General features: G+C 43.7%; 1 protein-coding gene and 1 pseudogene across 2 annotated transcripts in view; one reads left to right on the top strand and one right to left on the bottom strand.

The window, feature by feature from the left end:
• LOC147906605 (uncharacterized) overlaps window positions 1–26,852 on the top strand; it is an 83,024-nt gene that overhangs the window by 41,989 nt on the left and 14,183 nt on the right. The window contains exon 2 of one of the 2 annotated variants that reach the window (XM_087416329.1): window positions 1,564–8,399. The exons of the other annotated variant lie outside the window; for it this stretch is intronic. Coding sequence (XP_087272455.1) covers window positions 6,293–8,062 — 1,770 coding nt within the window. The 5' untranslated portion in view covers window positions 1,564–6,292 and the 3' untranslated portion in view covers window positions 8,063–8,399. Of the gene's footprint in view, window positions 1–1,563; window positions 8,400–26,852 lie in introns of those variants that run through there. 2 annotated transcript variants of the gene reach the window in all.
• Window positions 15,233–16,284, bottom strand: LOC147906606 (uncharacterized; annotated as a pseudogene).

The raw sequence follows: 26,852 nt of genomic DNA, 5'->3' as shown, positions 1-26,852 counted from the left end.
CGTTTTTTGAGTGCGTTCTAAACTGTGTATTAAGTTCAAGGTACTCGCGAAGCTAGGCGGATTGAGCAAATTATAGCACTCGATGAATCTTTGTTGCGCGAAGATCGTGACGAGTACATTGCTGCAAGTTTCGGTAGTGGATGATGTAACGCTGCTTATCGTACAGCGTCGCTAGAAGTTTATACTCGCGCTTGCCGGGCGGCTTATCGTGCGTTGGGTAGAAAGGCAGGTTAGTGTGTCGATCGCGCAGATGTTGTGAATACTCGAGATCGACTTCGAGAATGTAACCGGTGAGCGAATCCGGAACGATTACGCTCACGTCAAAGTTCGCAACGTCTTTGACTCTTCGAAATTCGGTATATGGCAATGGTTGACACATCGCCCACCCGTATAAATTGTTAACGTCGTAGTACATCAACTATGACAACAATTTCGATGAGTCGTACGAACGCATATACTTGTTATTAGCCTGCGCGTATCTACCGAAATATTGATTGAGGTTACCGCGTATACCGCGCTCGATGAACATGACCATATCAATATCAATGAGCAACTCAAATCTCATGCGCGTATGTTTTAGCATTGCGTCCCACGTGAAACTAGGTAATGTGTAGTAATGCGCGGGATCGAGACCGTAACTCGCGACACAATTATTGCGGAAATTTTCGAAAATGTTGGCCAATAACAAGACATTGGTTTTCAAGTACAGATCACTGTATTCACCGAGCGTTCGAATAGAGAATCACTTTCAGACATTCGCGTGAGCGTAATCGCTCTCGGATACGATATCGCCTGTCAGCGAGCTATAAAATAATTCGCGAGGTGGCAAGCATCGTTTATCCAATTTTTCAACGCAGTTAACGTACTCATACGGAAAGACACCCTTTCGTATAAAAAAATCGAAATCCTCCACGCTGAGCTTGCAAAATTCGGAACGTACAATTTTTAATTTATCTTTGCCAAGATATGACGCCAATTTATCGAGACTGTACTTAGAAACTTGTACGAATCCTAATTTGAAGCAATTTCGAGATTCTTTTTCGGTGGTATCTTGAACATGTTTCATAAACGAAATGTATTTTTCCTTAGTTATAGGAAGATCTACGTGTCTATCATATGCTGTAGTGATTTCTTTAATTATAAAATGCGCGTTGTAACCGATAAATTATGAAATACAATCGGATTTAAAACGAAATTTTATAATTTAAGTTACAATTCTAATGTGCTGAACCACGGTATCTACCGATGAGATGACAATGACTCGCGTATCATCCGGCGTAAATGGTTTCTCGCTGATGTGACAACGCGTCGCGCTACGATACGCCTCCCATTGCTGTTTAGACAACTTCCATGGGCACGTTGGCGAATACGATATTTTTCATGCGATGCGCCAAATCGTTGAGTTATCGCGCGAACCACGCTATCGTCTTCATCGCGATGGAAATAATACGACAATAACGCATCGTCGTATGCGCATCGCACGTAATAGTCTATGCTAAACGCTTCATGCCGCTGATACGCGCACGACGACGCGTCTTCCTTATCAGATTCCGTCTTTTGCAGGACGTACTCCAAGTCGGCGTAGACGATGAACGGTACTCGTTCCCGGCTATTGTAAATAGTAAGACAAGGCGGGTTCTAACCCAGGAGATACGAAGAGGAGTGAAGGGGGGGAGACTTACGGCGCAGGTCCGTGGAGAGGGGAGGAGGATGACGTCATAGGAGGTAGCGGCCCTAAGCGAGGGGGTGACGTCACAGGAGGGGGGATAACGTCACAGGGAGGGATGATATCACAGGAGGTGACGTCACTAAGCGAGGGGATAACGCCATAGAGGGAGGAGGAGAAGGAAAATGACGTCATAGTGGGTGATGACGGTGCGGAGGACGATATCCCGAGTACGGGAAATTACGTAGCCGGAAATTACGTAACGGGAAATTATGTAGCGGAAACTTGCGTCCGCGTCGTGCGGAGTCAATGGCCGGACACGGTCCGCCGTCGGTCTCCGCCACTTCCTCCAGACGCAATCCCCATCGCGAGCTAAATTTACCATTACTTATCATACATAATACTTACCATTTTTCCTCTTATGTGTCGTCATCCTCTTCTTGCACGCGGAATATTTTATTTATTTATTATGTTATATTATATATTTTATTTTATTTTATTTTATCTTATATAATTATTCGCACTGCATGATGGTATGGTCGCGCGCGATAGTGTCACGTGTGATGACGCGCGCGTAATACGATACCGTTGAAATAGAAACGATTAATTGCAGATACAGATATTTTTATTTTAAACATTTATATTTCATCTAATGCATTATATACAATATTATCCACAGTATGTAATATCAATTCGCATTCAATATATAAATTTTTGTCGTAAATCCTAGGCAAAATATCTATAGCATCATTATTGTTATTTATACAGTTTTGACGTAAATGAGTCACAAAATATTTAAATTATCGCTTATAATATTAGTATATTGACACAAATCGAGATATATGTGCTCGACACATTGTTCGAGTTCAAGCATAAAAAGTATAGTCGACGGTTTCATATATTTTTCATATATAAACACTTTTCACTTAAAGATAATTTCACATTGTCACGTATTTTAACAAGTGTAATGACAAGTCCATTATAATTTCTTTCGATGGCGTAGATGACTACACCAATGGCTGGATGTTTACCCGTTTTTCGATGAACGCCATCCACGTAGCATACGGTCGATGATGCGATTGCCTTGGATATCGCAATTTCTACATGAGAGATTGGCGCCACGATGATTCCAATCTTCAAAAATTTGTAAACCGTCGGTATCAATGCTTAATAGTCTTGTCAAAATGGTATGAGAAGACGCGTTGTAATGGAGAAGAACAAAAAAATAAGCAATATCAAAATAGCAATAGCAAAAAAATCTTTACAAATATAATTGAAATACTTACTTGCTTGACCTATGTTGAACGTACGAATCCATAGCGCTGGAGATCACTGCAAAATGAATCTGTCTGAGCGACTAATGCAGTATCATTGCTCCAATCTTTAGTTAAATCTTATCCCCTCCAACAATTTTTTGTAACAAAAGATTTTTAGAGAAATCCGGCGATGACATTAATATAATGTGACACCGCAAATTGCAATATCGGCAAATTTGCAAGTTTCATGACCTTGTCAGCATAATATAAAAAATTTTTTCAAGGACAATTAACATGTTTCGCAATGACTAATGTAATATGATACAAATGCGACGTTGCCAAATAGTGCCAATATCAGCGATATACAACTGCTCTGTCAGCGTAATATAAAAAATTTTTTAAAGGACATTAACATGTTTTGGTGATGACATCATCATCAATGTATAATAATTTGATACAACATCTGCAAAAATGCAACATTTGCAATTTCATCAAACTATAGCTGCTTTGTTAGTGTAACTTAAGATTTTTCAAGGCATGAGATGTCTCATTAATAAAAATAGCTCACATAATGATATAAAAATGACAAGATTTAGTCAAATAACATCATTAATCAATTCGACAACGCAAGTGACAACATGAGTATGATTTGGTTGAGCAAGCTACCTTGCTTAATATAAAAGATGAGTACAGCGCGTGGAAACAGCGATGCGACGAATTTATAAAATCATTGGAGGAACAGAGCCGTATCAAACGCCCGTGATTATCAATCAATAATAGACAATCACTGATCGTATGTATCGCGCGGTTCGAGAGTTTGAAGGAATCTGTGCGTGGAAGATTCGTGCATGTGAGCGCCGGATACGGATTCCGTTGGCGCGTCATCGAAATGGTATTCGAAAGCCGTATTCTGACGGGCGCAGTGATAACTTTAAACATGTTGAACCTCACCGATTCCTCGAAGACGCGAGTGAAATTATGTTCGAGCATGTGCATAGTGTAATGCAGCGATATGACTCTACAAAAATAAACACTGTTTTTAATGTCGAGTTCGTGGCAGGTGATAAACGCGCGAACAAAAGTATCGCCATCCGGAACTATGAACTATATCAATGCACCGATATGCGCGAGTGGTACGTGTCGCGCGTCGTCAAGCCTACCTTATCATCGCTGGAAGAATTTCAGGAACGCTAACAAGCATAATTCTCTGCGCGCGGGATGTTATATCAAACTCCCGCGAAAAATTATGATAAAGAGAACGGTAATTAACGTGCAAACTGCAACAATACGTGTTTCGCATGGTCTGTTGTTGCCGCTCTACACCTGGCTCAAAAACATGGAACGGGAATCCTCATTATACATCGGTTCTAAATCTCGCGGGCATCGAATTTCCAATGATGTTAAGTCAAATTAAGAAATTCGAAACTTTGAATGACATTTCCATCAACATCTATACCAATGAAAAAGGGATTGTACCGATACGACTCGCCGATCGAAATAGGAGCAAGCACGTAAACCTCTTATATGTAGAAGATGACAACGCAATACTTTGCGCTCAAGAATCTATCTCGCTTAGTCAGCTCACCAGAAAAAAGAACAGAAAATATTTCTGCGATAAGTATGTAATAATAATAATAATAATAATAATAAATGCGCGGTTTTTTCAGATGCCTCCACTACTTTAGCTCAAGCACTAAACTGGAGATCCGCAGCGAGGACTGTGGAAAACTAAACGATTGCCCGATCAGACTACCGAGCGAGGATGATAAATAGCTGAGTTTCGACAATCACTGCAGGAAGGAACGCGTCCCGTTCGTTCTTTACGCCGACATGCATTGGAAAAGACGAATGGGAATCCTGAATCAGCTACATACACGTATTATCATTACAACGTGTTTAGTATTGGATACTACATGCACTGTTCGACAGCTCATCGAGCTATCGTTTTCGCCGTGATAAGGATTGTATAGCATGGTTCACGAAAGAACTCAGAAATTTGGCGCATAGTGTACAGTCTATAATTTCGGCCAACGTATCCATGGCGAATTTCACGTGAGCAAAAATATAACAACGCCACACACTGCTACGTATGCGAGAAACCGTTTGCACCAGACGATACACGCGATCACTGCCACATAACCGGACGATACAGAGGCCCCGCGCACTCAAATTGTAATTATAAGGATAATTATAGGGATTCGCATAACATACCCGTAGTTTTCCATAACTTATCAGGCTAGACGCGTATTTCGTCATCAAGGAAATTGCCACCACGTACGAAGGACGTATGATACATTGATCTTTTATCGATAACTAAAGAAAAATATATCTCGTATACAAAACATATCGATAGTACCTTTGTAAGTTGATAAAAAAAATTATGTAAAATTACGATTTGTAGATTCACAGATTTCTCGCTTCTAGTTTAAATAAAGTGGCGTCTTTTCTCAGTGTTTGAGATCGGTAATTCGAAAGGAAAGCAAGAATTCTTTCAGTCGATCGACATTAATTGTCATTGAACGCATGCACAAATTGAGCTCGTGATTTCATCTCAAACATGATTTTAATCCTCGTTAAAATCATCAAATTCGTTCTTTGTTCTTTTTAAAAACAATTCGTTACACGCAAACAAGTTGTCGTTACCGGCAACGGACAATCGAAGGTTCTAGAACAATTCAATTCGCGCACGCGAGCGCCGCGCTCCGACGAATACGTCACGCGCTGTCACCAATCCCACGCACGGATCTTCTGTCGCGCATGACTGTTACGTTGAACGTCGCTAGAAAAGAATCCAAAGCGCCAATCAATTTTGTACACCTAATGCCACGTAATAATTACGATTGTGGCAAATTTTTATTGGATTTTTCCCAAAAGGGAAAGCTCAGGCCGAAAGCAATAAATGCTTCGATCTCGCCGTCCTCTTTCTTACTTCCAAAAAAGTTCTTAGAGTTCTTAGAGTCATAATCTCGCTTCGTAAAATCGCCGTGCTAACCGTTTAGTGAAATCGCTATAAACCGAAACTTTCGAGAAGCGTCGAGAAAAATCGCCGAGATTTTCCATCACCGCGATTCCAAACTCAATTTGGAAAAGGTGACCGCATTTAATATTCTGTTAATCTAATCTTTAATTAATTATATCTTTTGACTTTGTAACTGAATATATTAAAGAAATTCTTTTGTTAAATTTCAAAGAAACTGAGTTGATTTTACTGTCGTGCATCATACCAGCCGTGCGCCGAACTCTCACTCGAATTTTTCCGCGCGGTGCGCTCTCGCACATTTTCTGGTCCTTCGAGCCGGATTCTCGCCGGCATCCGCAGTGTCGAGTGCATCGCGTTCAGTTTGCTAGTGCTGAAAAGAAAGAGTGAGTGATGGGTAAGAAACTGCAGAATTTGCTGACGAAGCAAGACGACCTTCACGATCGCATGGCTCAGTCAGTATCAGATCTGGAGGAGCTCGGCGCAGCGAACATTACGCTGGCAGCCGCCGAGACAGTCGTCGGTCTTCTGGATGGATTGTGGGCGAAATTTGAGGCTCAGCATGAACTCATCATAGAGTATCTTGAAGATGCATTCGCGGAGAGCGAATACAACTCGACCAGAGTCGCTAACTCAGCGAGAGTGACGTACATCACGCAACGAAGTCTCCTTCTCGACCATGTTCGGAAACTCAAGGTGAAGGAACCGAGCTCAGCTTCCAAAACAGAAGGTAATGAGTCTTCCGGAAAACCGTCGCTGCCTCGCCTCAAGATTAGTTCTTTCTCTGGCGCATTCGAAGACTGGCCTACCTTCCGAGATCTCTTCCAATCCATTGTCGGAAACAATTCATCAATCTCAGCAATTGAGAAATTTCATTACCTGAAAACTTGTCTGGAGGGTCCTGCTGAGGAACTGATTCGACCGTTAGCAATGACCGAAGACAACTATCCACGCGCATGGGAGCTGCTAAGCGAGCGGTACGAAAATAAGAGAGAGTTATCTCGCTCCAATTTCTCCAAGTTTACCGCCGTGGCTAAGATGAAGAGCGAAAGTGCGGAGGAGCTCAACCGCGTCTTCAACGCCTTGACCAGGGTAGTCAACGGCCAGGAGAACATTGATAGGCCTATCAACTCTCATGGCTTCGATCTACTAACTCATCTTGCCGTCGAGCTCTTCGATCCAAGAACTCGCCTGGAGTGGGAGTCACTCTCACGCGCCTCGAGCGACATGCCCACTCTTAAAGAGCTAATGAACTTCATAAACCAAAGAGCACTTACTCTCACAGCCGCCAAACCACAATCGCTCAAGGTCTCCGACAACCCGTCGCGATCCGCCAAGTCGCATCACGTCAAGAAACACACCGAGTCTTCTCAATGCGTTCTATGCAAGAGTAAGCACCACGTGATGGCGTGTGAAGAATTCAAGAAGAAATCCGCGGCCGACCGCAAGGCTGTCGCCGAAACTCACAGGCTGTGCTTCAACTGTCTCGGCTCTCATACATTCGCGAAGTGCCAGTCGACAAGGACGTGTGCTACGTGTAAGTCTCGTCACCACTCAATGTTACACGACGCGTACGTTTCACCGAAATCTCAAGAGGTCAGCTCACTGTCGGCAGTGCGACGCGACAACAACCACAAGGCCATTTTGCTCGCAACGGCGCGAGTTTCCATCGCTGATCGTCACGGCAATCAGCACACCACACGCGTGCTCATCGACCAAGGTTCGGAAATTTCTCTAATTTCCGAGGCTCTGGTCCAACGCCTACGCTTGCCACGCTCTCGATCCTCAATCGAGGTCATCGGCATCAGCGGCAAGAGCTCCGGGCCCAGCCGGGGAAAGGTGACTCTCAAGGTGACCTCGGTAACAACAGGGACCGACTTCACCGTCGGAGCCTTTGTTCTGCCACGTCTGTCGCTTTATCAAGGCTCTCACGCAAGGATCAGAATGGAGTGGCCACATCTGAAGGGGCTCCAATTGGCAGATCCCGACTACGCAGCAAACGACGCTATTGAGTTGCTTTTTGGAGCGGAAATATGCTCAATCATTCTCCAGGATGGTCTCCGCAAGGGAGGCCCCCAAGCGCCTATCGCTCAAAAGACGCTGCTCGGTTGGATCTTATCGGGAGGTTGCGACCGAGTAAACAACTCAGCACAACGCCACTAGCTTCAGTGCACAGCAGATCACGAGTTGGCCGACCTTGTGCACCGTTTCTGGGAGCAGGAGCGAGAAGTGCCCGCTCCCGTCGCTCTCACGCCAAAGGAGCAGCAATGCGAGGACATCTTCGCGCTGCAGCACCAACGCACTGCCGAAGGAAGATACATAGTGCGACTACCTTTTGCATCTCCACCGACGACGCTAGCTGAGACGCGAAGACCTGCGCAACGACTCTTAGTCGCCATGGAGCGACGCTGCGAGAGAGACGCACGATTCGGCGATCTCTACCGAGCCTTCCTGAGGGACTATGAAGACCAAGGTCACATGGAGTTGGCGCCAGAACCTCCGAATTCCAATGAAGATCGGTGCTACCTTCCACATCACGGCGTCCTTCGTGAGTCCAGCACCACGACTAAGCTGAGAGTCGTTTTTAACGGATCGCAGCGTGCAAGGTCAGGTGAGTCACTTAACAATCATCTGCTGGTGGGGGCTAACCTGCTGCCACCCCTCGCGAACGTGCTTTTGCGGTGGCGGTGGCACCGATACGCGCTAGTGGCCGACATCGAGAAGATGTATCGGCAAATTCTTGTGCATCCCGACGACCATAGACATCAGTGCATCCTGTGGCGACACCGCGTTGATGAGCCTGTACGCGAGTTCACATTAAAAACGGTTACTTACGGTCTCGCTTGCGCGCCATTTCTCGCCATTCGCACGCTGCGTCAGCTCGCCGATGACGACGGACCGCGTTTCCCTCGAGGCGCGAGTGCTTTACGACACGACTGCTACGTCGACGATATCGTAACCGGAGCGCACGATAAAGACGACGCTATCGCGCTCCAAGTCGAGCTACGCAACCTCTGCATGGCGGGCGGGTTCCCTCTCCGAAAGTGGGCCGCCAACTGTCAGGAACTTCTTCGCGACATTCCGCCTGAGTACTGTCTCACCAGAGACTCGCGGTCGTGGGACCTAGAGAACCACTCCACGCTGGGATTGCGCTGGTATCCAACCAGGGACGAATTCGCCTTCTCTGTTCCTCGTCGCACCGTCGTCACGTTCACCAAGAGAAGTCTGCTGTCGGAGACCGCTCGACTCTTCGACCCGCTCGGATGGCTCCAGTAACCATTCAAGCTAAAATTCTGATTCAGTCGGCCTGGCTACAGCAGCTAGAGTGGGACACACCATTGCCGTCAACCATCGCTGGAAAGTGGAAGCGGCTCTGGGAAGAACTTCCACTGCTTGAGAAGATCAGAGTCGGCCGCTGGCTCGGCACCGGCGACACGAGCTCTCAACTCGAACTGCACGGCTTCGCAGACGCGTCCGAAAGAGGTTACGCCGCCGTGGTGTACCTCCGTATCACCGCAAACAACCAAACGAAGACTCTGTTGTTGACCGCCAAAAGCAAGGTCGCGCCGATCAAGCTCGTTTCTCTCCCGCGACTCGAACTCTGCGCCGCCGCCTTGCTTACAAGCGTGCTCGTGCACACGCGCTCTGTGCTAAACCTGGCGACAACGCCAGTGATCCTGTGGTCCGACTCCAAGGTCACGCTCCACTGGATTCGAGGTCACGCCTCGCGCTGGAAAACGTACGTGGCCAACAGGGTGACACGAATCCAGCAGCAGCTTCCAGAGGCTCAATGGCGTCACGTCCCGGGCAAGGACAACCCTGCCGACTGCGCCTCCCGGGGACTGACACCAAGTGAGCTCCTCAGCCATTCCTTATGGTGGACGGGCCCCGCCTGGTTGAGCGGGAATTCGTCGCTATGGCCAAGCGTCAACCTCGAGCCCATCAAGGACGTACCAGAGCGGCGGGCCGCAACACTCGCAGCAGTCGTCAGGAGCAACCTCGAGCCGGAAGAACTGCTCAGATTCTCGTCGCTTCACCAGCTGCTCAGAGCGACTTCCTGGTGCGTGCGTTGGCGTCACCGCGGTCGCGCGGTCGGCTCTGTGAACGGTCAGCACAACGGGTCGGCGCTTCTCCCAGCTGAACTCGACGCGGCGCTCATCAGGTGGATACGCATAGAGCAGTCACGGCATTACCAAGAGGAGAGAGCAGCTCTCGAAGACAAGCGCGACCTTGCCAGATCCAGCCATCTGCGAACCCTCAACCCGTGCATGGACGAGCACGGAATTCTGCGAGTTGGAGGGCGTCTCAAGCACGCAGCGCTGTCGTTCGACGAGCGACATCCGATCATCGTGCCTCCAGGGTCATGGCTCACTCGCCTGCTGGTGGAAGCCTACCATCGCCGTACTCTCCACGGAGGAGTCCAGATGACCCTGGGATTGCTACGCCTCCGATTCTGGATTCCACAAGGTCGAGCTGTAGTCAAGCGATGGCTGCATCAATGCGTGACGTGCACTCGGTGGAGGGCTGCCACTCCGCAACCAAAAATGGGGAACCTTCCTCCAGGGAGAGTGACTCCTGCACGCCCATTTCTTCACGTGGGCATCGACTACGCCGGGCCTATTTTCATCAGGACGAGCAAAGGGCGGGGGCACAGCGCTCACAAAGCATTCATCGCAGTTTTTGTCTGTTTTAGCTCCAAAGCCGTTCACCTTGAGGCTGTTTCAGCTTACACCACCGACGCCTTCCTGGCTGCTCTCCGTCGATTCACATCTCGCCGAGGACTGTGCTCGGACATATATTCGGATTGCGGCACCAATTTTTTGGGCGCCGACCGGCAACTTCGCGAGATGCTTCGAGCCTCCTCGGCAGAAGGACAAAGGATCGCACACGTAGCTACATCGGAGGGGATCCATTGGCATTTCAATCCCCCGTCGGGACCTCATTTTGGTGGACTCTGGGAGGCGGCCGTGAAATCGGCTAAGTATCACCTGCGCCGAACCATCGGCGAAACCAGGCTCACCTTCGAGGAAATGAGCACCCTGCTCGCACAAGTGGAAGCATGCCTGAACTCAAGGCCCATGTATGCACTCTCAGACGACTCCGACGACCTCACGGCTCTGACACCAGGTCACCTGCTCATTGGGGCACCACTGCTGGCCATTCCGGAGCCGTCCTTGTCGGACAAGAAGGAAAATTTTCTTTCCAGGTGGCAACTTATTCAGCGAATGCGAGACCACTTCTGGCAGAGATGGTCACGCGAGTACTTACACACTCTGGCTACCAGACCGAAATGGACCAAGGACGCTTTGCCACCACGCCTTGGATCGCTATGCATCATTCGCTCCGAGCTCTCACCACCAAATAAGTGGCCTCTGGCGCGAATCACGCAGCTACATCCTGGAGACGACGGCGTAGTGCGAGTGGTCACAGTCAAAACCGCCTCATCCGAATTAACCCGTCCTTTGGTCAAATTAGTTTTATTGCCAGACGAGGCTAACGCGTTTATCTCGCACGCTAATGCATCAAATGTAAAGAAGAGCTTGAATTGATCGCTTGTATTTTCGTGAATCATTTTTTCAATGTTATCTGTCATACAACTCTCGTTTACGGTTCAAGTTCTTCCACGAATTCATTGTATTGTATCGCTTGTCTTATTTACAGTTTTTGTAATCTCAACGAGCTCGAGGTAACGTCAATACATACATCGTCACGGAGATGACGAGGCGGGCGAGAATGTTTGAGATCGGTAATTCGAAAGGAAAGCAAGAATTCTTTCAGTCGATCGACATTAATTGTCATTGAACGCATGCACAAATTGAGCTCGTGATTTCATCTCAAACATGATTTTAATCCTCGTTAAAATCATCAAATTCGTCGTTCTTTGTTCTTTTTAAAAACAATTCGTTACACGCAAACAAGTTGTCGTTACCGGCAACGGACAATCGAAGGTTCTAGAACAATTCAATTCGCGCACGCGAGCGCCGCGCTCCGACGAATACGTCACGCGCTGTCACCAATCCCACGCACGGATCTTCTGTCGCGCATGACTGTTACGTTGAACGTCGCTAGAAAAGAATCCAAAGCGCCAATCAATTTTGTACACCTAATGCCACGTAATAATTACGATTGTGGCAAATTTTTATTGGATTTTTCCTAAAAGGGAAAGCTCAGGCCGAAAGCAATAAATGCTTCGATCTCGCCGTCCTCTTTCTTACTTCCAAAAAAGTTCTTAGAGTTCTTAGAGTCATAATCTCGCTTCGTAAAATCGCCGTGCTAACCGTTTAGTGAAATCGCTATAAACCGAAACTTTCGAGAAGCGTCGAGAAAAATCGCCGAGATTTTCCATCACCGCGATTCCAAACTCAATTTGGAAAAGGTGACCGCATTTAATGTTCTGTTAATCTAATCTTTAATTAATTATATCTTTTGACTTTGTAACTGAATATATTAAAGAAATTCTTTTGTTAAATTACAAAGAAACTGAGTTGATTTTACTGTCGTGCATCATACCAGCCGTGCGCCGAACTCTCACTCGAATTTTTCCGCGCGGTGCGCTCTCGCACACTCAGTAAAGATAAGCTACGAATACTACAACACATAAATTGGAATTTTTCAATTTATCAGAAGAAAATTTTAATCTTTTGACACGAAAGGACGTCTTTCCGTATGAGTACATTGACTATGTGGAAAAGTTGGATGAGCTGTGTTTACTGCCTCGCGAGTCGTTTTACAGTTCATTGACAGACGACATTGTATCTGAGGATGCTTACGCGCACGCTGTCAGCGGTTCTCCATCCGGACTCGGTGAATATAGCGACTTATATTTGAAAACGGACATATTGCCGTTGGCTAACATTTGAAAATTTCCGCGACAATTGCGTCGCGAGTTATGGGCTCGACTCCACGTATTATTAGACCTTACCGGGCTTCATGTGGGACGCCATGTTCAAGCGCACGTGTGTAAAATTTGAACTGCTCACAGACATTGACATGCTCATCGAGCGCGGTATACGCGGTGGTCTTAGTCAGTGTTCGAACGCGCGAGCCAACAATAAATACATGTCGTACGATCCATCGAAACCGTACTTGATGTAAATACTATGACGTTAACAATCTGTACGGCTGGACAATGTGTCAACCATTGCCTTACGTCGATTTTTGATGGGTCGACGACGTACAGAATTTTGACTTTACGACCATCGTGTTAGATTCGACAACAGGCTATATTCTCGAGGTAGACCCGAAGAGTACGCAACATCTTCGCACACTGCCACACTGACCATTCTGTACAACGCGTGAAAAACCACCCGACAAGCGCGATGGCAAGCTCCTCTCAACATTATGCGATAAACAGGATTATGTTATATGTTATCGTAACCTGCAGCAGTATACTCGTCACAGTCTCCGTATTACAAAGATTCACCGTATACTGCAATTCACTCAATCTCCATGGCTACGCGATTATATAGAACTAAATACAAAATTTAGAACTTTGGTCAAAAATAATTTTGAAAAAAATTTATATACAAACTTGTGAATAACACGGTATTTGGCAAAATCATGAAAAACATATGCGATCGTGTCGACGTAAAGTTATTAACACAATGGGAAGGTAGATATGGTGCTGAAGTAATGATTGTGCGAAACCAAATTTTCAGCCGTAGCATCTTTTCGAAGAATCTGGTCGCAATAGAACTGCGTCAGCTCGCGTCAGCGAGGTGAAGTTTGACAAATACGTGGGTATGTGCATCCTCGATATATCCACGTGTTTGTAGGAATTTCACCACGAGTACATGGCACCGCTGTTTCGCGAAAAATGCAAAATGTATACCGATACTAATAGTCTCGTATACCATAGAATGTGACAACATCATGAAACGCGATATAAGTAGATTTTACACGAGCGACAACGCGTACGGCATTCCGGTCGCGTATAAAAAAGTTCCTGGCTTTATGAAAGACGAGAACAACGGTGCCATCATAACCGAATTCGTTCGGACTTAGAGCGAAAATGTATGCCTTGCGTGTAGAAGAAAAGAAGGATACGAAAAAGGCAAAGGGCGTCAAGAACAACGTTGTAGCGAGGTCTATAAAATTCGAGGATTACACGTGATGCTTGAATGACACAATCGAAATAACGCGTAGATAGTCATGCATAAGATCCAAATTGCACGAGGTGTACATGATATCAGAAATAAAAATCGCTCTAAATCCGCACGACGATATATCGTGCCAAATTCCACCGACACGCTGCCATGGGGGCATTACCGATGTAAATAAAACACATTTGTATAGTATGATTAATATGTATTAATATGTAACATGTAAAATATGTATAATATGTATATAGTTTGTATAATATGTAAAAAATACAATATGTATATTATATTTATAATATGTATAATACGTATTTATATTTTTATAATAAATATAAGTTTTACAACACATTGTCTTTATGTATCCACGAATTGTGCGAATTGTCAAATCCCAATCATGTAAACCTTGTTCCCCCTCTTGCGCAACACCCTTTCAACGAGATATACGTCGGAGTTAGCGACGCTATGCAATTCGTATTCGTAGAATCCTCCAGCAATACATTCTCGGCGAGAATTTTCCAGAAGATACGTCACTGGATTAGTTTGTTTCACTTTGATAATTTTAAACACCTCTATGCTTTAATTCAGCGTGTAACCTTTATCAAAGACTGTCTTGAATTTGCTTACGCGTACCGAATCACCAACTTTGTATAGGGTGCTGCAATCTTTACGGGATAGTAAACCGTAGTTAAGAGCCTGTCGGCGATCGTGGGAATAACATCGACGGGATACATACACCAATAGTTCGATGCTTGGACGCGTTGTAATTTGATATGAGACGCGGCAGAATATCGATCCATTTCCATTATGCGTAAATTGTTTCCACATGTCGTTCTTCAACGATTGAACAGTTCGACGACCGAGGCCTTCATTACAGAATACGTAGAATAATTATTAATATTGTACTTCTTCAAGAGTTTCTGCACATCTGAATTGTAAAATTCCTTTTCTCTGACAGTATGCAAATTTTTTGGACATCTTCCATCGTTTCGGATTATCTTTGCGATCGCCTTCATCATCTCGTTCCCACTCTTGGCTTTGCACATTATTTTGTAAGGCAATCTTCCTCTCGATTTCATTCAGATCTTTCAAATCTTGAACACTTTGTTGCACGTATCGTTTGTTTGCTGCATCCGCATCATCCACGGGTAGCACTACTCACCGAATCTTGCGCGACTTTGTGTCAAATCGGCACGACTATGCAAAGAGCATTAACACAATTTCTGAGCAATCCACGCCACTGATAATGCGATTCGCTTCTTCCTTCTCCAAGCGATAGTCCAAACTTGTTGATCGGCATTGCGATATCAACTGAACGACGTGTGTAGAACGAAGTTAATTTATAATCAGATTGGCTTTGCGAAGTTCTTCCATAATCGACAGGATCTCATTGTTGCGATCATTGTGACCCGTCTGGCGCGAGGCCTCGAGCAATCGCAGACGATCCACAATTTCGTTGGAATCATACCAATGGATATAGTCGATCTTGTTATCGTTTAGCTTCATCATACGCGATAAATCCACTCTTTTGTTTATTCCTGTTCCAACTTTTTTACCCGACACCAATGACGCTATTATGTTCTTATACTTGTATGCCTTACTATCCATTACTTGATTACTCGAGCTATGACCGCGCCGGTGAGCATTTGTCATCAGCAGAATGCTCCTGTAGGTCTGTACGTCATCATCCGTACAGATACTTTCGTTGGAAAATTTCATGAAAATTAACTTCGCCCGGTGTTCCATCGTATCTTTTCTCATCTATAATTATATCAACGTTTTTGTGCAAGGTGATACGTTTGTCATCAAGCATCGTTCTCTCGCTGAAGTATACTCCATACACAACGTCTATGTTGACGGCTTTCTTACCGCTTTCAGATATTTCTGTCCCAACGGACCATAATTTACATGCAGCTTTTCTTGTCCCTCGGATGTTTGAAGGTGTCGAATAGATGGTTCATCGGAAATCTTGAAAATTTCTTCGATGGTGGGAGCGTAATCATATGATAAATCGCGCGGTTGTATTATTTCAGCCACTTCATTCAAAGTGGATGGTACGGTTTTCGATTGACCCAACATTGATTTCACAGGCGTGCCTGTATAGGATTGTCGTACAAAGCACTCGATCGTTTTCTTTTGGGTTTTGGTTCTTCGTCTTCTCCAGAAAAGAATGTTTCAGTCATAATAGGATCCTTGGAGGATTCAACAGTATTTTCAACAATCTGTTTCAACGGGTCGATAATAGATTTAAAGCCTCTCCAAAGCGATATCCTCCTCCATTTTACCAGTCTTCAACGCGCGGTACTTTTTGCGAATCGAATCTCTCGTTTTTTTCAATCTCTTTAACTATCTTTGTTGTCGTTCATGTCAACGTATCGAGGTCAACTGATCACATCACGGTATTGCAAAGTCATTAGATCCTTTTTTGTATCACCCATCGGTAAGCACACTATCGGACATATCGTGATCGTTGTATACGCGTTTCAGATTACCACCCTGTTTGAATAGGATCAACAGATTTGCATTGTCGCGTATAAGGTGCTTTGGTATCTTTGCATATGTTTGACAGAGATAAAAGCAATTGACGTCTGCGTGTCGTCCCATTGCAAAGTACTCTCTTATCGCGTTTTGCTTGTCGCATGCCACATCGTCAAAGATAAAGATGAAATTCAGAAGTTCGGAATGACGTCGCTGTTATTAGAGAATGTAAAATAACCGATTTCCTCGATCGGTGCTAACAAATTCGCTAGGTAGATATTTCGATTGTTGCAGCGATTTCGACTATGCATACACGTTTTCGAATCGTACGCCGTGCGTATGATAGGTTTATCAACATGTTCGTCTTGCCACAATTTGATGGTCCGCAAATGACAGCACGTATAGATGCCGGTAGCATGTCGCCATGTTTGCGCGTCTCTTTATCGATTTGCACTTTGCCGTCAAAATTCATCACTTTGATCGTCCGTGACTGACGCACGAACCGCACATTTTCTCTTTCTATAAAATACTGAAAACGATATCGCGAGCGGGCCTATTTATAGAATTGCGTAGAGTGAAATCGATCAGTAATCAAAATATTTCTCGTCGTGTCGGATGATCTGCACAGTTTAACCTCAAAGGAACTGGAATACATATCGAAAATTGTACTGCTGTGGGATATCTATATATTCAAACTATATATTCCGGAATATCAGTTTCGTCCGGAAACGCGATTGGAAAAGCGATTTTCTAGAGATGATCAAGGAATTAATTCATTGGATGCTGCGTGTTGCGAGCACGACATAGCGCATTCGCACAGCAACAACCTCTCTGAACGACATGCGGCTAACAATATAGTCGGCGAGAAAGCGCGGAAACGCATTATTGCGAAGGATTAGACTCTTAGAGAGAGAGAGCCGCAGCCACAGCAGTTTGGACAGCTATGAAGGCCAAAACAAAGATTGGTATGGGTTTGAAAACAAAAAAGAAGAAAAAGAGCAAGCAGATCCTTCCGATAGTGAAACGCGGCTGCATCCTGCCAGTTCTACGTTGCTCGGCATTCTCGGATCATTATCGGTAGCGCGGTGGAAATCGCCAAGGCAGTAAACGATAATAAAGCGGTGCAGCGTCAGCTGGAAGATATAATCACGCCATAGAAGGCCGCGGCGTTTTATCTCCCTACAAGCGCGGACAAGGTATCGCGCAGAGAAAAAAAAATCGATGAACCGTTAAAAATGCCGAAGGGAATAACTATCGATGTGCAATTGCAAATCGTATGCGCATTCCATATTTTAGAGGCATCTTTATGCATATTACATTACCGATTGAAAGAGTACATCAAAACGAGAGCGGTATCATAAATTTGGACAATGCCGAGGGATCTGGTACGCATTGGATAGCGTATGTGAAAAGAGGGAATCGCATCATGTATTTTAACAGACAATCTTCGATCGCCGAAGGAATTTGAACGGTATCTGGTAAACAGTGTAATCGAATACAATCGCACGTCTCATCAACGTTACAGTCAGAACAATTGTGGGCAGCTTTGTCTACAGTTTCTATGAACAGTTTCTATGACAAGCAATTTAAGGACCAACATTGCATCGTTTAACTCAGTGCTCTTTTGAAACATATCGCTAATGTTTATGCTGACCAGCAGCGTTCTCGCCGTGAGCTACTTTCTAGTGGTAGATTGGGTGATGGCGATTACGAGCTCGGTCTGACGGACTTTGAAACGTACTTTAGCCAATGTAAATTCAAATAACAAGTTTTACTATGGCGGCTAGGAAATTGTCATTCCCGAAGAATCGTACTAACTGCGTGATATAGAGCGGTATCTGAAGCGTGAAATTTTACGTTCTCGCGATGCGAAGGACGAGGAAGATTTCCCGCTGGTTATCGCTAACAACAATATGATGAGAAGTGAGATCAAATGCGCCTATAGGATAAATTTTGCAAAACCTCACAATATTGGCTCGCTACTGGAATTTTCGTCGAATCGCATGCTGGAGCCGCGACAGTGGCACGAGTCGGACGTGCCAATAAAGATCATTAATGTGAATATCATACGTATCGAGTGCAACGTGACCACGGGTGCGTACAGCAACAATAGGTGCGTGCACACGATACACGAATTTTCGCCGAGCATGCCGCCGGGATATCAGGAAGGCCGATGCAGATCATTTATCTTCCGATTGTACAGAGCATTACGGATCTGACGATTCACGTGGTGGACCAAGACGGTCGATTGCTTGATTTTCGCGGAAAAGAGATCATAGTTAGGTTGCAGGTTATGGCGGTGCTAACGTGAAATGCTTATGTTGAACGTACAGCCGAAACAGACGAAAGATACATCTTTTATTGGAAATACTACACTTGGAAAGAAACTTACTGCGTCTAACGTTGCATTCTTAAAGTCGTTGGGTTTCATCGTACGAAATGGCTGATATCTTGAATTACCGGTGAGCCGATCTTTGACGACTGCATCCTCAAGATTGAGATTCACACATACAATCCGTATGTCAACACTACGTTTGGGTATAGCGACAAGATACGGATACCCATATAACAGCAGAATTTCTATACATTGCCGTTCGACAGTTATCTCTATATATAAGGAAGATTGACGGTGAAGAAGAAAAACAATCAAATGTCAGAACTTTAAAAGGGAGAGAAAAACTAGGGTGAAGCATAGTCTTGAAGAATTGCTCATCTTGGTCATAGCAACGTTTGTGGATCTGCAAGGATTCGTCGTTAACAAAAAATTTATCGTCAAAGAAGTAGTGGTGCTGAAACAGGGGACTGTTCTCACACATTACATTTTTACAAGTCCCGTACCATGAAAATTTTTGACAAGATCCGACAGGTCTTGCGTTTCCTGGTTGAGTGTTTCACTATGGATATATTACTATAGGAGGATGGGATGATCCGTACAACGAGGCGAAACCTCGTCTGATCATGGCGACTGTATTTAAAGATGATATCGTGTACATTAAGGAATGCGAGAAACGAACATGGCTGTGGAATTTGCTTCTGGACGATGAGCGAGAACGCATGTACATCGAAATCTTGGATGTTTACGAAGACATGGAATCTTTAACTAATCGGGATGATTGTAACACTACGATGGTAGACACTTGATCTAATTATAACTGATAAAAATGCTGAATTATTCTTGAGATCGTTCGATCGTGTGATATACTTTTCGGCTGAGGTGTAAATTTTTATCAAGGCATTGTTCTTTTCTCGGAATGATATCGTGTTCTACGAATATCTTTACTATAATATATAATATCTCACATAGTCCCGCAGACAATCAGTCTGTCATTCAGTCTATGCGAGATTTTTATAATGGCAAATATTAATAACGTGATTCAGTGTGCAAATGTGAAGAATGCCCATATGCGCTTCTTAGTGCAAAAGACCGAGGTCTTAGCCGAGCTCCTGAAGATCTTACAAAGGACTTCTACAATCGAAATACCTGGCGGCTTTACTGAAATTTGGATATCAGCGCTGACAATCCGTTGTTGGGACAAATGTAAGTATTTTATTCTTAATACATTAATTAATTAACCCCTTACCCTATGATTTAAGTTCTGATGGTGCGTGTCAATTTGGCTTGAACGACGTATCACGGTTCTCACCTGTGATACTCATGTTTCATGTGATATTATTGGGTATAGGAATAAGTTCCGCCCTTTTTAAATGAAAAAGATGTGTTTATTTAAACAAATCTATATAAGTAAGTTTATTCAAAGTATGCTCCTTCGGAAGCGACAACTTTCTCCCACCTTTCCGGTAATAAACGGATTCCTCGAATGAAAAAATCTGGTTCTTTTGAAGCGATGCATTCATCAAGCCATTTTTTAATACCTTCATAAGAATTGAATCGTTCTCCAGAAAGGGCCGACTGCATGGATCGGAACAAAATCTGCATGGATCGGAAATCTGAAGGGGCAATGTCCGATGAATACGGCGGGTGGGGCAGAATTTCCCACTTTACTCCTTCCAAGTATTTCTTGACCGGTTTTGCACGTGTGGCCATATTATTTATTATATTCATGTAACAGAATCAGCTGTTGTGCCTATTGTCCCATTCCGGTCGTTTTTCTTTCAAAGCTTAATTTAAACGTATCAGTTGTAGCCGATAACGATCGCCAGTGATGGTTTCGGACGGTTTGAGCAGCTCATAATATATAATACCTCTTTGGTCCCACCAGATGCACAACATAATCTTCGAAGCATGGATATTTTGTTTTGGCATTGATGGACCTGGTTCACCCATGCCTTCAAGCGTTTAGAGTTATCGTAGTAGATCTATTTTTCATCGCCAGTTACGATACGATGAATGAAAACCCTTCCTTTGTTGTCATTGACGAAGCATCTCGCAGATGACCAAACGTCTTTCCATGTCTCTCTCTTTCAATTTGTATGGCACCCAATTTTCTTCTTTTTGCACCATTCCCGTGTAGACGTTTTCTAACAGTGGATCTATCAACATTTAACTCTTTTGTCAACCTATCGAGCGATAAACACGAATCTTCTTCGAGTAATGCTTGCAATTCTGCATCTTCAAATTTTTTCGGTGCACCTTCGCGTTCTTTGTCACGCACGTCAAAATCACCACTGTTGAATCGCCATTCTTTACAACTAGTTTTCGATGGAGCATGCTCACCGTAAATATCTATGAGCAAACGATGCGTTTCCGCAGCACTTTTTTTAAAAATAAAATAATGGAGTAAAACTTCCCGCAAATGTTGCTTTTTTGGAATAAATTCCGACATCTTCAACGCAAAAAAAGTTACTCTTTGTTACGCTTCGAACGAATGCCATCTATTGGGCTCAAAAGTTTGGACACATATCTTTCAAAAACATGTCTTGCCGTTCTCAATCAAACACAATGCTACTAACGACATCTTTCTGCAATGGGCGGAAACTTATTCCCATACCCAATATGTTCTATTAATTTAAACTATCATTTCATATTTTTATTTTTCTATTCCAGACATAGTACTGCGGACGTCATCGCGCAGTTGAATGGAGCATTTGATGAATTAATAGAGAACACCCGATAAATGGAGGAGGAGATGAGCCGCATTCGCCGACGGTTGAAACGAAAAAGGAGGGCAAACCGCGATAATGACGACATTACAATTATAATGGAGCGGAGGAGAAGGAAAATTATTGTAGTCAAAAGATGACGACATCGCGTTTGTATTGGAACGGAGAGAAAAATATGCAATATAATATAAACATAAATATATATGTAAATAAAATGAAATAAATATACATATACGGGTTAATTCATTGTTCACATTTATTTACTTTTTTTCTTCATTCCTTCCTTCTTTCCTTTATTTTTGCCGTGTCGCATTATGCTCGATTGTACCGTAGCGCTCGATAAATCGCACTCTTATTATTCGCAGTGCGAATAATTATTAAAGAATCTCAATAAAAATAAAATAAGATAAAATAAAATACATAAATAAATAAAATATTCCGCGTGCGAGAAAAGGATGGCAACACATAAGAGGAAAAATATAAGTATTAATAGTAAGTATACATGGTAAATACAGGGTGCGTCACCAAAATCCGGACAAATTTCAATTCAAATTTTCCGCTATACTGTGCCTCCGCCAGAGATTGTTATTGGCGTCCAAGAAAGCCTGATGCTTCTAATAAACAGTCATATTCTCAAAATGGCCACGATGTTTAAACCAAGTGCGGAGTATAATCGAAAAGCCGCGATCATCGAAGACCTTCACGCCGAGCGCTCAGCAACGGAAATAATTCGGTTCTTTGGATACCCGAGATCCACTGTTTATGACGTTGTGGCAAAATATACGGCTTTAGAACAGTCCAACGAAGGTTCCAGTATGCCAGCGAGGAAGAGTCACTCGAAAGAACGCACCGCGAGGATCCCTGCAGTCGTTGAAAGGGCTTAAACGCTGATTTCGGATGACCCAAGGCAATCGTTGCAAAAATTAGCATCGATTGTTGGTGTAAGCGAGCCAACAATGCGTCGAATTGCCGAGGAGGACCTTCGATACAAATAGTACACATTAAAGAGGCTCTCTGAGGTTGCCACAACAAGAAATTGTTCGATTTGTCCGGATTTTGGTGATTTAGACGCACCCTGTATAATGCGTGGTGGTAACCGCATCCAGAGGCGGCGGCGCGGTTCGACGATGACGGCGGCGGACCGTGCCCGGAGGCCATTCAACCTGCGCCACGTCTTTACCGCGACGCGGACGCAAGTTTCCGCTGCATAATTTTCCGCTACGTAATTTCCAGCTACGTAATTTCCCGCACCCGGGACATTCTTGTCCTCCACACTGCCATCCCCGCGACGTCATCCACTTGTCTAGTGACGTCATCTACTCCCCCTCCTGTGACGTAATCCTCCTCGCTTACTGACGTCACCTCCTGTAACATCATTCAGAGATTCTATGAACTCGTTGTTCCCGTCATGCGACGTACTCTTCTCTGGTATTCAGCTGGGTCACTTGCTGTATCAAATCGCGCTCCATGTCGCTTGCGTTGATTAATGACGCGGTGCGTCTAAATCTTCTCATTTTATACCATTTACTTGGTCACGTGACATTCGTATTACATTACATTGATGATGATATCACCGCTCGAACATGTTGTGACATGTACCATGTCGAATGTTCGTGAAAAATCTGGTCACGTGACATGTACACTATTTGGCAACGTCGCATTTATATCAAATCGCATTGATGACGTCATCGCGAAACATGCCGTGACATGTTGTAACTTATTGCGGTATGTCCTTAAAAAATCTTTGATTATGCTAAATCTAATAAAGCTATCGATGCTTGCGAAATTGCAAACATCGCATTTTTGTTATATTAAATTACATTGATGTCATCGCAAGACGCATCAAATAATAAATACGATGCGGCAAACACCTAGCGTTTATAATAAAAGTTTACATATTAAATGTGAATTATTAGTTACACATTATTAGTTACATATTAAATGTGAATTATTAGTTCCTATGGATAATACTATATATAGCATATAAAAAATAAATGAATATTTAAACTGTATGTCTCAGAGTTTGAAACTATTCATTTCTTCCGTCTTTGCGATATTTATTCGTTCTTTTCTTTTCTATCTTCGTGGTATCATATTACATGTACCGGCAGCATCATCGCGATCGATGATATCATCGCGTCTGAATATCGCTGCGTTCGCTTTAAAAGCATTATTAGAATAAGTACAATAGAATTAATCGAATAAGTATAATAGAAATAAAAATATTAAGTGTAGTAAAAAGAAATCCATTATTTTTCCAATAGATGGCTTTAGTAATCTGTAGACGAGACACGCGTAGACGAGATTGCCATAGATAAATCCTGAGTCTCGCTACAACGAAGAATGCTTTTCAGCGTCAGTCTTGCCTACGTCTTGTCCGTGAGCGGATTCATACTATATAAAACAAAAATTCTCTGTTTTAAAATAAATTTCCTGCTTAAAAAGGTTGTTAACAGTGAAGCAGAAAAAAAGTTCTGCTATATAAAACAAAAATTCTCTGCTTTAAAATAAATTTCCTGCTTCACGTCTTGTCTGCGCACAGATTCATCAGTTGTATGTATTTAAACGGTGTGTGTGTGTAAAATGAAATTCAGAGAGCCCTAAATTTGAAAAAAATGATGAAGGGGAGGAGAATATCCCCCTCACGGAAACCGGCGAATTTGAGGAGAAGGATGTCTCTATCTGCGAGGGTCTCCCACCGAAGAGAAGGAGGAAGATGTCGACTATTAACGAGAGCCTCCCGATTATTAATTTCGCATCTTGTACGAGTGAATTGATCGAGTTCATGCTCGACATCTTCGATTTAACTAATGAGAAGGAATTACTACACTTTTGTGTAATATACGAGGGCAAGTCAATAAGTTCTTAGAAAATCTGTCAGAGGACTCGCAGTGTCATATCACATTACTTTTTGACAAGTAGCATCTTTCAGTTGATTACTGTCAAATTTTAAGCGGAATTCATCGCATGGTTTTATTTCTATAGACAATTAAAGCGAACAACTTTGTATTTTTGCAAAATGAAAAAAAACGAGTTTCGTGCAGTGATCAAACATTTACGTATGAAAGGATCAAACATTTAACGCTGAAAGAAATCAAAGCCGAGTTGGATAATATTCATAGCACATCTGAACCAGCGTTTGAAACTGTATACAATTGGGTGAATGAATTTAAACATAGTCATACATCCACATGTGATGCACCTTATTTGGGACGTCCAATTGAGGCTGCTACGTCAGAAATCATCGATAAAGTTCACGATATTGTTTTGACTGATCGACGAGTGAAAGTGCGCGAGCTTGTTGAGGTTTGCATAGTCATATCACATGGCACAGTGATTTCAATTTTGCATGAACAATTGGGTATGAAAAAGCTATCGGCAAGATGGGTGCCGCGTTTGCTCACTGTGGACCATAAGCGCGATCGTGTGACGATTTCAAAACAATGTTTGGAGATGTTTCAACGTAATCCAGATGAATTTCTGCGTCGATTCATTACTGTGGACGAAACATGGATCTATTCACACCCGAGACCAAGGAACAGTCAAAACAATGGACTTCACCGAGTGAACCATCTCCGAAGAAGAGAAAGATCATGAAATCGGCCGAAAAGGTGATGGCCACAGTTTTTTGGGATGCACACAGTATAATTTATATTGATTACCTTCTGTCAAAGCAAATCAATAACGATTACAGCCGCCTTATTGGACCGTTTCAACAACATTTTAAAGAAAAAACATCCCCATTTGGCAAAGAAGAAAGTACTCTTCCATCAAGATAATGTACGGGTTTACACGTGCCCGGCACTGATGGCCAAATTCAACGAATTCCGCTACGAATTGCTTCCCCAGCATATTCGCCAGATTTAGCCCCCTGCGACTATTTCTTGTTTCCAAATCTAAAGAAATGGTTTGGAGGAGATTTACCACCAGAGAGCAGCTTATCGCCGAAACAGAGGCTTATTTTGAAGGGATGAACAAATCATATTATTCGGACGGCTTGAAAAAGTTGAAGAATTGTTGGATCAAGTGTATCGAGTTGAAAGGAGACTATGTTGAAAAAAAAAATGTATTTTACTATGTTTTTCTAAAAACTTATTGACTTGCCCTCGTACTTTGCTGCGGTGGTGGCAGAAACTGAAGAGGAGGCAGAGGCAGCAGAGATTGCCGCTTGGGCCGAAGAAACTGCGTGAATGGAGGAAGTGGATCAGGAAGAGGACGATTAGATGGTGGAGGTGGCGGCTGCGGAGGAGGTAACGGAGGAGGGGGGTATCAGGTAAACATTTTTACTTCTTTTCTCTACGCAGCATTATTATTTACATCTCTACACTCTCCCTCATACAACTCCCGCCTTCCTTTCTCCTCCAACAAGTTCCTCTTGTGAGACGCCAACGCAGCCTGGTAGCAGCCAGGCGCATGTATCCGTGGTCCAGAACCCTCCCATATACTAGTATATTACTGACAGCAAAGCCGCGCGACGTCAGCTCGAAAAGCTGTAACGGTACAATCATGCGATGGAACAAGACCGGTATCTCGCTCCGTACAAATACGGACGCGGACTGTATCTTTATCCGTACAAACGTGGACAGCGTGTAGCAACGAAGAAAAAAAAACGTCAAAGTGACGATAAAAATGCCTTCGGGCGTAACTACCAACGTGTAATTAATCAAGCTCATGAGACGTATGCGTGTATCATATTTGAGAAGTATTTTCATGCATAACGCGTTATCGACGAGCGACACGTGCCAAAATGAAAGCGGTATCGTGAATCTGGACGATGCGACGGGATCTGATACTAACTGGGTAGCGTACGCGAGAAGGAACAGCTGCGTCGTGTACTTTGATAGTTTTGGCAATCTTCGATTGCCCAAGGAATATCAAGAACGGTATTACGACGCTAAAGTACAATCACACGTCGTATCAGACGTACGATCAGAGCTTCTGCGGACAGATATGGTTTCTACAAACGGTCGACGCGCGTGAATTGAAAAAAACTTGATAAGAAATTTATTTATTTATCGTGAAATCTCAATATCGGTCGAACGTTTTTTCTGTCACGTCGTTGACGCTTGCGCTGAGCGGGAAGAGCACCGTTCTCGCGACAAACTATTGGGTCATCTAAAAAGTATCCGCGATTTTTTGTCACTAGATGGTGTTGATGGTCAATACATCTAGTGACAAAAAATTGCGGATACTTTTTAGATGACCCAATACTTTCCCGCCATAGATTTGAGTGACGGCGATTACGAGCTCGGCCTGACAATTTTTGAGACTTACCACACGATACGTGAACGAATCGAAGAACAAATTTTATTTCGCCA

Source organism: Acromyrmex echinatior, unplaced genomic scaffold (assembly GCF_024713525.1).
Source record: "Acromyrmex echinatior isolate Ae372 unplaced genomic scaffold, ASM2471352v2 Scaffold20, whole genome shotgun sequence".
Classification (NCBI taxonomy): Eukaryota; Metazoa; Arthropoda; class Insecta; order Hymenoptera; family Formicidae; genus Acromyrmex; species Acromyrmex echinatior.
The sequence above is the reverse complement of the archived record's forward strand: the minus strand, read 5'-3'. Positions and strand labels throughout refer to the sequence as shown.